Source organism: Pongo abelii, chromosome 17 (assembly GCF_028885655.2).
Source record: "Pongo abelii isolate AG06213 chromosome 17, NHGRI_mPonAbe1-v2.0_pri, whole genome shotgun sequence".
Lineage (NCBI taxonomy): Eukaryota > Metazoa > Chordata > Mammalia > Primates > Hominidae > Pongo > Pongo abelii.
The window spans coordinates 28,993,507-29,010,620 of record NC_072002.2 but is presented as its reverse complement, the minus strand read 5'-3'; the positions used below and the strand labels follow the sequence as shown (position 1 = coordinate 29,010,620).

At 38.1% G+C, this 17,114-nt stretch overlaps 1 protein-coding gene across 4 annotated transcripts in view; it reads right to left on the bottom strand.

Moving 5' to 3' along the window:
- L3MBTL4 (L3MBTL histone methyl-lysine binding protein 4) overlaps nt 1-17,114 on the bottom strand; it is a 461,605-nt gene that overhangs the window by 118,341 nt on the left and 326,150 nt on the right. For 3 of the 4 annotated variants that reach the window (XM_024235921.3, XM_054537672.2, XM_054537674.2), the window contains 2 exons: nt 16,172-16,345; nt 3,527-3,597 (listed from right to left, as the gene is read on the bottom strand). In XM_024235921.3, coding sequence (XP_024091689.2) covers nt 3,527-3,597; nt 16,172-16,345 — 245 coding nt within the window. The remainder of the gene's footprint in view (nt 1-3,526; nt 3,598-16,171; nt 16,346-17,114) is intronic. The other variant, XR_008515838.2, reaches the window with a different exon arrangement.

The following is a 17,114-nucleotide window of genomic DNA, read 5'->3' as shown; positions in this document are numbered from 1 at the left end:
CTTATGTTTATATATTGTTGTTGTTATATATATTTATCCAATCTTATGTTTATATATTGTTGCGATATATGTTTACATATTGTTCAATATGTTTCAATATGTTTACATATTGAAAAAAGTGTGTTCAGTAGCTAAGAATTATACTTGAAAATAATGGGTAGTCTTTAAAATATTTTTATTATATATGCCAAGCATATGTATGGTGAATAAAATGATTTTTAAAAGAAGTTTTCCAGTAAAAATGGAAAACATGCCCAGATATAAAAAACAGAATCTGCGTGTGCATCTATACATGTGTGTATACAATTTCCAAAAATCCAGTGTATATAACCTCCCCTCGTAGAAGAAATAGAGCACAAATTTTAGCCCATTTTCCTTAAAAAAAATAGAAGACTCCTGGCTGGGTGCACTGGCTCACGCCTGTAATCCCAGCTCTTTGGGAGGCTGAGGTGAGTGGATCACGAGATCAGGAATTCGAGACCAGCCTGGCCAACATAGTGAAACCCCGTCTCTACTAAAAATACAAAAGTTAGCTGGGCAAGGTGGCATGCACCTGTAGTTCCAGCTACTCGGGAGGCTGAGGCAAGAGAATTGCTTGAACCCTGAGGCAGAGGTTACAGTGAGCCAAGATCGCGCCACTGCACTCCAGCTTGGGTGACAGAGCAAGACTTCGTCTTAATAAATAAATGAACAATAAATAAATAAATAATAAATAAAAGACTCCTGATGAACGAAGAAGGCACTCATTCAAATCTATGCCCAGACCAAAACAAAAAAAAAAGCAGCTGGCGGGGGGAAAGGTGGGGTGCAGTGGCTCACACCTGTAATCCCAGCATTTTGGGAGGCTGAGGAGGATGGATCACCTGAGCTCAAGAGTTCAAAAACAGCCAGGGCAACATGGTGAAACCCATCTCTACTAAACTACAAAAAGTTAGCCGGGTATGGCGGTGTGAGCCTGTAATCCCAGTTACTTGGGAGGCTGAGACAGGAGAATCACTTGAACCCAGGAGGTGGAGGTTGCAGTGAGCCAAGATCGTGCCACTGCACTCCAGCCTGGGCAACAGAGGGAGAGTCCATCTCAAAAAAAAAAAAAAGAAAAGGAAAAAAAGGAAGGACATGGGTACTGGATATTATGATCAGATTTATAGGCTTAAGAAAAATAAAAGAAAATATTAAATAATCGTTTAATATCACCATAAGAACATATTTATTTTAATTATTTTGTCTCAGCCATGTTAGAACAAAAGCAAATATGCTTTATAATAATGGGGATTACTCCCATAGTACAGCGGTCCCCAACCTTTAGTGGCACCAGGAACTGGTTTCATGGAAGACAACTTTTCCACAGAACAGGGGTGGGGGGATGGTTTCGGGATGATTCAAGTGCATTACATTTATTGTGCCCTTTATTTCTATTATTATTACATTGTAATAGATAATGAAATAATTATGCAACTCACCATAATGTAGAATCAGTGGGAGCCCTGAGCTTGTTTTCCTGCAACTAGACAGTCCCATCTGGGGGTGATGGGAGACAGTGACAGCTCGTCAGGCATTAGATTCTCATAAGGAACGCACAACCTAGATCCCTCACGTGTGCAGGTCACAATAGTGTTCGTGCTCCTATGAGGATCTAATGCTGCAGCTGATCTGACAAGAGGAGGAGCTCAGGTGGTAATGTGAGCAATGGAGAGCAGCTGTGAATGCAGATAAAGCTTTGCTCCCTCGCCTGCCCTCTGCTCACCCCCTGCTATAAAGCCCAGTTCCTAACAGGCTACTGACCGGCCTGTGGCCTAGGTGTTGCGGACTCTGGACATACAAGGAAGAGCCACTTTGATTGACAAAAGGCTAGACTAGAAAGCAGGCATTAACCACAGCCTGCCTATTTCCATGGGATGGAATGAACCCCACCTGCACTTCCCCAACACACACTGGTCTGGGTCCACAGGCAGCCGTGTGCTCCACCTAAGGCCGACTGCTCCTCCCACTGCACACTCTTCAGACATAAACGCCATATCTGATAGCACAGACCTCTGCTGCGAGGAAACGGATATGTTTAAATTAAAGAGCACAGTAAATGCATGAATAAATAAAAGCATATGGGTATAAACTTCTTATACATGATGCAGAAAAGAACAAGTGCATTCTGAGCATCTTGGAAGAGATTTCATCTTTCACAGTATGCAAATGCATTTTGCTATGACATTTTCTATTTTTGTAAGGATGCTCTTCATTACTACATTTATGATATGAACTACAAAATTGTGTATCTGTTTGAACAAGAACATATACATAATTACTCTGTGAAGATATTTTCAAAAGTGTCAAACTATGAATTAAAACACTGGCACTTTTTTTAAGGCTTCTTACATGGTTCCAAAACATGTCGTTTACAGAATGAAGGCTTGGTAAGATGGATGAGAACATTTGTATGGAACAGTTTCTAAAATATCAGTGATTTATTTTATTTAAAGCAAGCTTGAGCTCTGGTTATATTACATAGAAATTCTTCTTATGAGGGAGAAACATGTAGCTGCACAACGAAACCAGAGTAATTCAACTGCCCTCTCTTTTCTGAGGAAAAGTACTCGTGTGGCTGAGAGGAAATCCACAATTCTTCCAACACAAGCAAGAGCTCCATCTCCGCCTGAAGTGAGCAGTTCAGCACTGCTCACTGACCTCCTGGCCCTTTTGTTCAATGACTGCCAAGCACCCTCTCCTTCTCTTAAGAAAAGCCCAATGGGTAACTGGAGATGGCACAGTCCAGCACAGTGTGCTAATTCACTGGACTTCTACCAGGTCAGTAGAAAGCTCAGCAATGTTCCTTTCCTCTAGAAGGCAGACAGATCTCCTACATCTTCCGGGAGACACAAATGTACAGGGCTACCAAGGCTGCAGGCAGGCTAATAGTAAGAAATTATCAATGTTTGCATCTGACTAAATTAAAAAAGAACCCAGGGAAAACTGATTCCTTAGCTTGCTACAATATAATCTAACCTCAAAATTCTGTCTATATCGAGCCTTCATTGGAAAGAAATGTAACTAAAAGAACACATGCAATTCTTCTTCCTACACTCCAACAGATTCCTCAGCTCTGAAGGTTCAATTTTTTGCCTAATACCCTTCTAGCCTTTCTTACTAATGGCGTGCATCTCACAGTCTCCCACCTTCACAAGTGCAGTGAGACACTCCTGGTTTCCCTCTATGGCCTCTGCAGATGGCAGAGGGGGATTCAACCACTGAACCTCTAACTTCTGTTGGTTTACACTTTTCCTAGCATGAGTGGGGACCAGAGAGATCATAGAGTCCAGTCCTTTCACTTTTAAAATGAGAAAATGAAGGTTTGAGTAGTGAAGTGAAGGGGCTCATTCACAGGGCAAGAACTAGAACACAAGTCTCTTTTGACTTCCAGTTAGGCTCTTTCTACCATTCCCTGCTGGAATGATAAAACCAAACAGTCAAACAAATAAGACATTCTGCACAACAAAAAGTATATTCTGTGTTTTGCTAGTGTTTTTGTTTTTACCTCTGAAGAGATTATCCAAGTCAATATCTTCTTTTCCTTTGATTTTCAAACACTTTGCCTGCTGTACAAGTCTGGGCAAAGAACAGAAATAAAATCTAGATTCATTATCCTGTGAGGTAGGAAGAAATCATGATAGCAGCACAAATTTAAATAGAAACTGCAGGGTAAACAATAGTGAATTGGCAGGTATTTTGCTGCACAGAGTCTTGTTAGAATTTTAAGTTTAAGATTTTAAAAACACACTTCTGTTCAGAAACTCTGACTTTGAACCCTGAAATTTAAAAGGCTTTTTCCCCCTCATTCTATTACAGCAAAAAGTTTCCAAAACTCTCTGGAGAATAATCTCTTCAGATTCTAAGGAGGAGCTAGCAGGAGGGTGGGTGATGGGATGGTAGGTAAGTAAATAATAATTGCTACTGATGATTTTAAGGCTCATTATTTAAATCAGAAGATTATAGACACTGTGCTCAAACAACTGTATAAAGTAATTTAGTTACATTGCTGAATGTCAGGGAATTAATTAACTTTTAAAATGCTGCAGTATGTAGTACGGCCTAATTCTGTTATTCTTTTATCATGGAACTTCATTAAAACTTGAGGCTCATACTTTATAATGAATATGGAAGTTTCTACAATAAAACTTTTCCAGGATTGCTAATTAGTCAGTAATTAATTTTAGGTAGATAGTCCTGTGAGATAATCAAGTAATTTATTTGTATATATTTTAATGAAATTTATATCTTGCTTTGCACATGTATTTTCTTACTGTATTTGAACAGCAAGTCTCATTTCATTTTCACTAATAAGCCTTTGAGTTGGTCATGTAAGTACCGTTTTAATTTCTGTGTTAGATGAGGAAACCGATTCAGTTATCAAAATCCTACATAGAAACCTAAATGACTTACAGAATTTGAGATAATTGTATCTATATGTTTATTTATATGTTTACACAAGTATATCATGGCAGAAATGTTCTGTCAGTTAGATATCTCTTAATCATCGAGACTTTTTATCAAAAAAGGAAGAAACCGAGAAAATTTCTATTGAACTCCAACTTTGGACTTTACCATAGGTCCTACAAGGCTACTGTGGAGCATACTAACCACATGTACTTAATCACCTGGGGGGCAATGCAGAGACAGTACATTCAGTGTGCAAAAACTTGAGTTCACGCCTAGGATGCAGCCCCTAGGTTTGTCATCCAGAGTGAATATTTAAATGCTCAATCTTAGCTTCCAATCTGTTAAATGGACACAGTACCTGCCTCACTGGGTTGTTCAGAGCAACTAGTGAAATAGTATGTTAAAAACCAGTGTAAAAACGCTTATGCATCATGGACATGCATAAAAATATGTGTAATATTCTCATCAATTCAATATATATAATTTTAATTACATTCAACGTATGTATCATCAGGATTTGTTTACATTCTTTTTTTGCCTATATCATGCTTTGATATTTACATTCTTGTAGGAGAAAATTTAAACTATAGAAAAGTGGCTTAAATGTAAGCAGTGAGTATCTGGTAGAGAGCACGGGTCAAACAGAATGCTGGGAGGCACGGCACATGCAGTAAGTAGTGCAGTGTAGCCATTTCGCAAAGAATAATTTGGGCGGGGGAAAGAACAATTTTAGCTGTGCTTACATGATTTTTGGCAAATCTTTAGGTATTTCCCCCTCAATTTTACAAATTTTATGAAACTTCAAGTTGATTTTCAAGCCATCTTAAGGCACCCTTCTGCAATATATGCTAATCAAGATCTTGCTTCTATCTTACAAAGTTAAAAAATAGAAGCCAGTCTGCCACATATAAAACTTTTATGGGTATTTTAAAAAACATTTTAAAATAAATCAAATAAATTTGTTGGGTGTTTTTTTAAAAATAATGCGGAGTTCTTCAATTGATCATGGGTATATTTCAGTATAGTCTTGCTTTCAAATGATTACATCAGTAGGGAGATATGCCAAGCCAAACCCTGTGAGCAGTTCAGATTCAGTTAGCATTTCCTGGGAGCTCCCAGGAGGTAGGTACCTACTAAGGACTCCTAGCCTTTTCATTTCCCATTTCATTCTCACAAAAACTCTACAAGGTTGGGATAGTACTCTTGTTTTATACATTGAGAGACTGGGCTCAGAGACATTCAACAAACTGCCCCATCTTGGGCACAAAGTGGGTCGATAATGGAGCCAAAATCAGGTCTTAATGGAGCCAAAATGAAGTCCAATCTCAAGTCTTTGGACTCCAAATCCAGGTTTCTTTCTGCTTTACACATCACCTTCCAATAGCGTACAGTTTACTAATTATTTATGGAAGGCATGGATAAAGGGAAGTCACAGGCAGAGACTTGACTGTAGCTGGGCCAGTGGGGTCTTCAGAGAATGGAGATGGGGGTAACTGATGGGTTTCTAAAAGTCTCGAGAATTAGGGTGGAACAGAACGAGCATAAGTAACGTGGGACGGGGAACTGTTTTGAGGACCTGAATAAGCTAATCGACTTATTTGGCTGAAGCACCATGCAATGAAAAGTAGCTTGACAGAACAAACTGAATCCAGCCATGGAGGGCCTTGCATGGGTTCTCAAGGATGTGGACTTCATCTTGTCATCTTGTGGGCAGTGGGAAAAGTCACAGAGGAGTTTGCATTTCAAAAGAATCCACTGCATACAGCCAGCAGACATGTTTGGAAATGACTAGGCCAGTCATGAGCCAAAGATTAATATTTCATTTGTGTTTCAGCTAAAATAGTCTCAATCTCTGTCTAAATCTCCAGGGATGTACTACTGTTGCACCAATTATTCCTCCTGAAGCCTGGCCCATAGCTTTTATATAGTCATAATAGCTCCGGGCATCCTAAACAATCTTCAATGTATTTTATTAATAGCGTTGCTGTTGCTGTTGCAAGTGTCAAGAGACCTGTGTATCTGTTTATACCTGATTTATTCCACAAAGAGGTGCATACGACCTAAAGGCAAAAGCTGTCACTGTCACCCAAGAGTCTCTGCTATCCATTGTTTTTCAATGTGCTCTTTCCCTAGGATTTTCTACTTCCAGTTGGAAGAAAGGGCCTGCATCTTCTCTGACCCTCTTTCTAGGCTTCCATTCCCCTTCACAAGACAATACTAGTGGCTATCATTTCTGTGCTTATTAAGTGCTAGGCCCTGAACTGGATGCTTAACATGAAGGGGGAAATATTAATCTTCTATTTATGTGTTCAAAAAGACAGGTTAAGAAGTTTGCTCAAAGTCACATAATAAGTAGAAGAACTAGGATTTGAATTTAATTCAGATTAGTCTAACTGTACCTAGACACCTTCTAGAACAAGAGTTAGCAAACTATGCCCCATAAGTCGAATCCTGCCCATTGCTTGTTTTTGTAAACAAAGTTTCACCAGAACACAGCCACGCTCACTTCTCTACTTACTGTCTAGGGCTGCTTTCACTATGATGGCTGAACTGAGTAGTTGTAGCAGAGACCTTTATAGCTGGCCACACCTAAAATATTTACCATCTGGCTCTTTACAAAAAGTAAGCTCGCTGACCCCTGTTCCAGAAGCTAAAAAAAAAAAGGTCCATAAGTTCAAAAAACACACACAGAATGTGATTGTCTTATCTGGGAAGCTGCTCCCCAAACTGCCACAATAACTGTGTTTAGTTATAACTTAAGGCTTAAAAGGCAGACACTGGGCTCTGACTCTTCTATTTTTAGGCAAATTCTCCAAACTCTTTCAACATTTCTCTGAGATTTTCCTGCCTGCAGCTGTTGCATTCTGCAGAGATGGTTTCTGCCACCAAAGACTCATGATCTATGAGGGGATGCAGACTTGTGCAAGGGCAGATTCTGCACAAAGCAGACCAAGAAAGGGCTACATCAGAGAGACAGAGGACGTGCTATTGGATCATACAACAGGAGGACATTTTCTGCATACAAGGTGGGAGGTGGTAGAAAAAGCCTTCAGGAGATGAGTTTGAACTTGGCCTCAATACAAATTTTATCACAGGAAACACAGAGAGGGCCACTGCAGGTGGAGGGCGAGTGTGGGTGAGGAGAATTAGCAATGGGGTGTGGTGTGCAATGAGGTAAGACGTGGAGCTAGGACAAATTATGGGGCCTGCACAAGCTTTCTATGTTCCCACTCACATGTGTAGGTTTGGATATGCGAATTTATTTATTCTCAGTCAAGCAAAATGGACCAATGACCTGTGAGAGTCTATCAATTTGAGGATTCATACAGTATGTTTAGTTTGCAAATAAAAAGTAATGAACCCTTTTAAAATATAGCAGTAAAAAGCATCAGCAAATAATAAGATACATAATATTCATATGAAAATGTTTACTGCAGCATTATTTACAAGAGGAGAAATACTGGAAACCATGGTCATTAGAGGAATGGTTGAATAAGTTATGGTATGCCTACACTATGGAATACAATGCAGTTGTTAAAAATAATGCATTGGGTCTGTTTGTGTTGATATGACAATTTACCCATGACATATTGTTAAATGAAATAAAACACATTGCAGATTAACAAAATGTTAATATAAATTATTTTAAAAGAGTGAATGTATGTTGATATGGTTAGGCTTTGTGTTCCCACCCAAATCTCATTTTGAATTGTAATCCTTATAATCCCCATGTGTCAAGGCAGAGATGAGGTGCAGGTAACTGCATCATGGGGGCAGTTTCCCCATGTTGTTCTCATGATAGTGAGTACTCATAAGATCTGATGGTTTTATTAGTGTTTGGTAGTTCCTCCTGTGTTCATTCTCCTTCCTGCCACCCTGTGAAGAAGGTGCCTTGCTTCCCCTTTGCCTTCCACCATGATTGTAAGTTTCCTGAGGCCTCTCCAGCCATGCTGAACTGTAAGTCAATTAAACCTCTTTCCTTTATAAAGCACCCAGTCTCAGGCAGTTTTTTATAACAATATGAAAATGGACTAATACATACATCTACATACACATGTGCATACATGAACATCAAAAAGGTACAGAGAACAGGTGGCAATCTGTTAACCCTAGTGACCTGAGCATGCAGCATCAGAGTTAGGAGTGGAGAATGAGAAATTCTTAATTTCTTAAAACTTCTACATTACTGGAATTATTAAGGTGGACATTTTCTTATATTTTTCCAAACATCTATATGTTATGCTGTTTGACAGAAAAAGGTGTGGATATTGTTAATGTTTTTAGTTTTTATTTTTTTCTTTCTACTCAACTGTATTTTTTCTTTTCCCATAATAAGCAAGTACTGCTGTAATAATGAGAAAAAGATCACGTTAAAGTCCCAACTTTACTCTTTACAATGAGTAAGAAATAATTATTTTCAAACCAGGTTAAGTATATAGATGGTAAAATGCTCGCTGGTGCTCAGGCAGCAAGGTTTTATTTTTCTGGGGTGCGGGAACACTAATATTTCCTCTACGCAAGTTGCTGTGGACATTGTAGGACCCACTGTTCTGTGGCATTTAGTCACTGAAAGCCTGAGCCAAGGCAGGATTCCAGAAATCCAGAGATTAAGAATAAATTTTAAAATTCTTTATGAGAATCAGCTCGGAAAAATATTTTGAAGACATGGCATGGCATCCATGGGTTATTTCATAATGTTTCAGCATAACTGTACATTCATTTAGGAAATACAAGACTCTAGAGACTCTAGTGAGGTGCCCACGAAGTGAGGCAGGTGGAGCCTGGCAAGAGCTGGGCCCTTCCATCTCATCTCAGATCCTCTCCATGCCCCTGAGCTGATCCGGGCATGACTCATTTCATTTTCCATATGCACAATATTCAACAGAACCTTTTTTTCCCTTAGTGGCTGGGTCCTTTATGATAGGTGATTACTGAAAACATTTTGAGCATCACCCTTTCTACTCCGCGTTACTTCCCTATGGCACCTGTCAACCATCTGTGATTTTCTCTTCATTTATGGTTTGCTTTCTTTCTTCCTCTTCCATCTCCCCTACCTGAAAATTGGCTCCACACAAAGATGGAACTGTTTTGCTCACCTCCACATCCCTAGCACCTAACACACCACTTGGCAACAGCAGCAGCTCCACACATATTTGTGGAGTGAATGAATATTGATGTCATGAGCGAATCAGCATGCCTACTGCCAAGTCTGCAAAGACAGGAGCCATCCCACCTAAGTTCAAATCCTTGTCCTGCCACTTACTAGTTTGGGTGATTTTCTTATCACCAAGGAAAAGTTTGATAAGAACAAGATTTTTGTCTGTTTTGTTCCCTGCTCTGTCACTAGAGTTTGGAACAGTATTTTCTAAATATTTATTCAACAGACAAATGTTGAATGAATTAATATGTCTAATTTCAGGACCTGGCTATGGTCACGGTGCTGAATTCAGCAAGATAGGTGTTAGTCAGCTAACTACATACCAAAACCGAATTCCATTCTGACTGCATCTTAATTCTAGGGCAGGTGGTGGTATGGAACAATGAGGAGAGCAATGAGCTGGGAGTCAGAGGGCTCAAAGGGGCCACCATCAACAGTGCTGATGAAATAGCAAAATTCTTTGGCATTGGTGTCCTTGTCTCCACATTGCAGAAGTTGAATTAATCTCTTGAGTCCTTTCCCTCCGTAGAGCTCCTAGGTTGTCATGACTGGCTAGTGGCTCCCCAGAGTCTGATTGGAGGTGGGGAGCCGGAGGGGGCTGCTCTGAAAGGCCTTGGGATTTCCTGTCCAGCCAAAACCCCCTACAGGGCAAGAAGAACTCTGGCTTGTCATGGTGTTTTGATCACTACTTTCTTAAGGGGCTTAATTTAGTTATAGACACTGAGTACTATCTTAGACCAAATAAATAAAGGTCTAAATTTCTATGGTTGGTGTTGAGGTATGTGATATACACACCGCTAGAACTGGTCCAACTGCAAGACTTCAAAATCAATGGTTTTCATAAAAATGGAGAAAAGATATGGAAGTATTATTTCAATAGTCTCTTCTATGTGCCAGGCCCATTCATATATCTATACCAATATCAATGTCTATATCTACCTACATCTATATTCCCATACTATAAATCTGATATAAGCCTCACATTTATGACCATTTTACAGGTGAAGGCATTGAGACTCTAAGAGAAAAACAAATGTATATAATGAAATCAATCAACTTAGGTACACTAAAGACCTATAATGTGAAACATAAAGAAGAAAAAGCAAAAGGGTAAATTGGTTCTTCCCTTTAGCAGCCTATATAGTCTTTTTGAGAAGACATGGCAGATGCACAACAAAGTATTAAAAAGGTACATGCAGACACACAAATAAGCTGCTGATGTGTGGTGTGGACCAAAAGGAGAGAGGAATGCTGAGAGCAAGGATAGGACTGGCTCTTAGAAACTCAGCCTCTCAGGGCCGGCCACCATCCTTGGCACCTAGCAGGTTGCTCAAAATCTATTTAACTTGTTGAGTGCCTAGTATGTGTCAGGTATTACACTAAGTGTTAGAAATAGAGAGACACATAAAACACAATCTCCAACTTCAAGAAGCTTTTACAGGTTGAAACTGCCACAGAAACTCCAAGAGAGAGGTGAGCCATGGGAAAGCGAGGAGATGCAGGCAGGAGTAAATGAGGTGCCAAGAAAGGAAACAAAGGCACAGTGCAGGAATGAAAACAACACTGCAGGCGATGATGCGGAGTGAGTGGGGCCACTAAGTAGACTCTACCTCCCAAAGCAGAGAATTGAGAGAAAGTGAAAGTGAGGAGTGAGAAAGTGAAAGTAAGAAGTGAGAAAAAGGCTGGTGGATTAAAGAACCTATTTACTCACTTGGAAGGTGAATGTGTGGGACAACCAACTAACATTGTTATAATTCTGCAGGTGGACATCATAGAACGTACTTACGTTGCAGCTAATTTGCCTAGTGGAAATAAACTGGTTGGCTCATGGCAGTGCAGTTTATCATCAAGATCTTTAAGGAACTATTCCACTACATGCCATCATTTCTGATTACCACAATCTTCCCTAGGCATTTTTATTACCAATATTAGCTTTCAAAAAGTGCGTGAAATTTATAATATGGCAGGCATCAGGAAAAACAAAGTGAGCTTTATTAGGCATTTCCTTAGATTTTCTTAATAACAATGATAGAATATGACAGGTATTTTAACGAATGGTGGTGCTATCGATTGTGTGAATTAGAATACATTAAACAATGCTTCTGGGAGGCAAAGGAAGTTATTAAAGAACATTTAGGCAGGTAAAAAAATTCCTGAAAAAAATGTCCCCCTCAGGCCTGGGGAAACCAGCTAATAGACAATATGGGGAGTAGAGGGGAGCTGCATTCCAAAGTAATTTTCTTTATGATGAAAATGTTTTAATGACTCATTTTATTCTCTTGTTGCAGGTAGAAGCCTTTAGTATACTATAATAAAATGTGCTCAAGATGGACATTTTGTATTATATATAGTATAAATAAGAAACATCAGTTTGGGGGAAACATGGTAAGATTCTTCCCTTCAGTAGTCCTATTTTCTTTTTTTGTTATTATTATACTTTAAGTTCTGGAGTATATGTGCAGAACATGCAGGTTCTATTTTCACAAAATAAGAAACAGATGCATCATGAGGTGACTCTGAGAATCCTAGACATCAGTAGAAAGTAAGACTAAATATGAACCTAGCTGGGCTTTTTCAAAGCCTTAAGCTGTCATTCTTTCACTAGTCTAATGTAGTTGAATTGCACGTGGGATTTTTTTCTACTTATCATCTGCATGGCCTCAGACACTACCTAACCTCTCTGAACTTTTAGATGCCTATGTTATAAAATCTGAATAAGAAAACTTACCACATACAGGGTTGTTGGGAGGATGAAATAAAATTAACACTATGATGTACATAAATTGTTCAGCATAACACTTTGCAGCCCCAAGTAAGTATGTGCTATTAATAGTAGATAGTTATTATCATTGATATTTCTGGCAATATGGTTGCTAAATTACTGTACTGAAAATATGCTGTATTTAATCAGAAGACCTATGTTTCAGTCCCAGATAAGCTTACCAGCTTACTATTTCCTCATCTATAAATGGCAATATTATGATGAGAATAATGTCTGCTTTGCCTAAATTACAAAATTATGGGAAGCTCCAAAGGTTATGTATGTGCAAACTATAAATGGTTAAATGGATTAAGGTATTTTCTACTCTACTATATATACCCAAATGAAAGAAACTCAAGTGTAAGCTATTCACCTCCATTTAATGCACCATGAATATAATACTACTCACTCTATTAGCACAAATAAAAAAGGAATATATACGGGTTTCCAGTAATGGTGACTTACTGTGATATTGTGAGTATGACTCTTTACAGTTAATATAACATCTATATCTTACTGTTATAAAGATAACTCTTGCAAACATCTAGCAGTACATATACAAATCTCTCAAAATAAAAGCATGACTCTCTACTAAAAAATGTGAACATAAATAGACTATTTCTACCACTAAATCATGCAGTGGAGTCATAGATTTACTAATTATAACCCTGATACAAAGATTAATATAAGAGTAAACATGTTTTTAAAAAATAATCAAAAAATTGGGTTGCAGTTAAGGAAAAGAAAAAATTATCTAAATTGTTGGGCAATATCTAACCAAATTTGGAAGCTTATCAAAGTTAATTTTATATTTTTCACTTGAATTACAAGAAGTCTGGATATATATAAATATATGTGTATATATATTACATATATATAAATATATGTGTATATATATTACATATATATAAATATATGTGTATATATATTACATATATATAAATATATGTGTATATATATTACATATATATAAATATATGTGTATATATATTACATATATATAAATATATGTGTATATATATTACATATATATAAAATATGTGTATATATATTACATATATACACACACACACACACACACACATATTTCTTTTTTTTTTTTTTTTTGAGACAGGGTCTAACTCTGTCACCTAAGCTAGAATGCAATGGTGTGATAGCTCACTGCAGCTTCTGCTTCCCAGGCTCAAGTGATCCTCCCACCTCAGCCTCCTGAGTAGCTGGGACTACAGGCACATGCCACCACACCCAGCTATTTTTTTTTTTTTTTTTTTGTATTTTTTGTAGAGATGGAGTTTCATGATGTTGCCCAGACTGGAACTCTGGATATTCTAATGTGACAAATGTTGCTTGTATAAAAAAATTACAGAAGGCCTGTCCAGAGCTCAATGGTGGATGGCTTGACTGGAGTCCAGTGGAAATTACAGCCCTGATTTTCACCAATTTAACCCCCATCACTATTTTTGGACAGGAGCCAAGTAAAAGTTATTTCTCCTCAACATGCAGAAGAGGAAAGATAGAATGTAAATATTCTCCATCACCTGTACCTAATAGCTAGTGATTTCAAGAGCAAAGATTTGGGTTAGAGAAAAGGCAGCCTCGGGACAGTACTACAAGTAAGCTGTGGAGACAGTTAAAATATGTTTTATCTGTACATAATTAACCTACTTATCATTCCTTGTCGATTCCTTTGTTCTCTTTTTTTCCCTCGCCCTGGAATTTAAGACTGTGAACAGGATGCCATGGAGACGAGGGTAGACTCGAAAAGGGAATGAGTGCTAATACAATTTATCCAAACATTATTAGGATGATTGGTTAGGAAAAAAGTGGACAGATATTGGAATGCAAGGATGACTTTGGTCTTGAGATGTAAAAGCAAAAGTGGGATTGAGGATTCATGATGTGTAACATACACCTCCTGCCCCCACAGCTAATTACAGGTGACATAGGATTTGGCAGAACAGTACAACCTGGGATTTGTCTGCTTGATTATCAACTAACATTCTCGACTCCTTCTTTCTATCTGTAGTAATTATTCCTATTTGATATATTTCAGTGCAAAGCTCCTTCACAAATAATAAAGCACGTAACAATTAGTTTAAAAGGCTAAACTCCTAAGAGGAGTTCAAGATAGGGAGGCAACATATCTGTGTTTGCTAGAAAGAAAAGCTTAGCTAACCTCTGAGAGCAATCATTTTTTTTAAGGCAGTTCAAAGATCTGTTTCATTTCTGTGATTTTTGACATTGAGGATGAATGTCTAAAATATTTACAAGTGAAACTGACTAGGTTTTTATTTGAAAAAAATACAACAGATTGTAGTAAAAAGATTAAGGGCGAAGGGATGTACTGGTGTCTATGATTCTGGAATAAATAAGCACTGTTCCTTGGAAATAGTCAAAAAAGAAAAAATTCTCTCTCAACCAGGAAATGGAAAGATATTCAAGCTCTCAACTACATAAAGTTGTAAACAGTGTGGGTGTGAAACAGCAGTAAAGAACAACGAGACCCTGTGAAGTTGCAACAAGGGGAGTAGGTGTATAGCAAATAATAAAAATGCAAGATACAGCTATAAAAATAGAGAAGCGTGTGTATCCATAGGAAATAGATCATGCAATAGAGAGAAGCACTAATCTACAATCATGAGTGCAGAGATCAAGTCAAAATATTCAAAATTTAACAAAAAATGAAATGTCACCCAAATGCTCTAAAATAACATGTGCATGAATAAAAAAAAAATCCACAGCCCAGGATGTAAAACCCATGTGAAAAGTGTATCCTATGAGCCAAATTCTCCAAATAAACTGGTGTCCCCTGGGAAGAGAAGGAGCACCTCCCCACCTGGGATGGAGGTGCAAATGCTGGCAGTGATTTCAGTGGAAACTGTGCACCCACAGAGAGGCCTGTGTGTCTTTGTTTTACACCTGCTGAATGCAAAGAGCAAGGCTCTGAGGTTTAGGAGAAGCAGTCGTCCCTTCAAATCTTGCATAGTCAGGGTCTAGGGTGCTCAAGGTCTTGAACATGGTCGCCTTTTGCCTGCGGTAGGGTCAGGAAAATGCCCATTTCTCATCTCTCTGTCTAGCCTTTCTTGGCTCAGTCTCTGTCTGGCCTCCAGTTATTTACTTAGTGTTAGACTTTTCTGTATTTATAATTCCCAGCATGGAGAACAGAGCTTTTTGGAGAAAAGATGTTATTTAAATAGTTTTACTCATTTAGGTTAAAAAATAATCACACAAGGCTGTACTTGCAGCTCCTTAGAATATAGTTATATGTAAACAAAAATGAAAACTGGTATTTAGAATCACAAGTTTACATTTAGGAACAGAGGGAAGATGTGTTGTCAATAAATCAAAATGGAAACTATTCTGTGTAAGAAGAAATCATATCTGAGGCACATTTGTATTAAAGATGACAAAGACAAGTAACAGATAAGAGAGGAAATCTTGATATGACTAAGAAGATACAGATACTTGTCCATGTGCCAAAAGAGGTAGTATCTATGAAACGATTCAAAAGAATAAAGACTTTTTAAGATAAAATGGAATGTTTTGGAATGGTACAAATGAGATATACTTTCTACCGCTTACATACAATACGTACATTTAGAAAAAGGTAAATTCAGATGTTTAAGGATGAAGCAAAATAAAATATTTTTTAAAGGAAGATCAAGGCTTAGATGAATTTTATCAGCCCAGCGAACATAATAATATCCAGAAATAAAAATAATTCTTTTGAAGAAAGAAATAGAAACTATTACTATTAACAAAATTGTTCTTTTACTATTCTACATGGTTTATTTTCTGGCTCACCTTTTCAAGAAGTTTCTTACCTGGGCTGACTGTTCACCTTTTCATGTTTTCCATTGAAGTTCAAACTACAGAGGCTTTTTGATTTTGAATGTGAAGAGTCTGATTCCAAATTTGCCTGTGTTTGTTCTCTCAAACGATCATGAAGTGTTGCCTCCTTTTTCAAGTTCATGTCTGAATACGGGCAGCCAAAAGCACTAGTTTGTATAAAAATGAGAGCACAGTCGTCAGTATATAGTGATAAATCAGGGATCCATTGTCATTAGAGCAGACTTACACCTAATATTTAAAAATTGCATAGAAACATTCTTCTTTCCCTGAGCACACTCAAATAATAGTTTCTTTTCATATTGCCTTTTGAGAAAATCTCAGGTTTTAGAACCACAGACACTGATCAACAAAGACTTATAGATAGATTCATCAACACATACGGCATTTACAATTTTAGAAACTTAAAAATCTAAGAATAGCATACAGATGTACTTCCAATGGAACAATGCAAATGTCACATAACACTTCACTCAGTTTGTATCCTCAATATGCATTCCCTGGTTTGACTGTATCAGAAAAGACTATGGGTAACTAAGCATATTTACTGGTATCAGAGAATATTGCATTTTCATTTCTTAATATTCATGTATGCAGAAACACTCTATCTGCAGTTCTGCTTAATCCTCCGGAGCTTTGCTGGGAAGTTTTGTGCTGGGGTGTGAAAGGATACCTTGTAGGTGAGAGAGGAGAGGCCCAAGCCCAGGTCTGCTGAGTCTATTATCTCCCCTCACAAGTCCTGAGTCCTGGATGTTATCAGAACCCAATAGCAGTCTATGGGCAGAAGGATCTACCAGGGCCAATGACCTGGTTCCTTCTGCAGGCTGATGGGCTGTCTCCGTTAGATCCCTGTGCCCACGTCCCTGTCTCCAAAGAGGCCCCAAACCTCTGCCGCTGCTAGAAATGAGGTAGCTACAC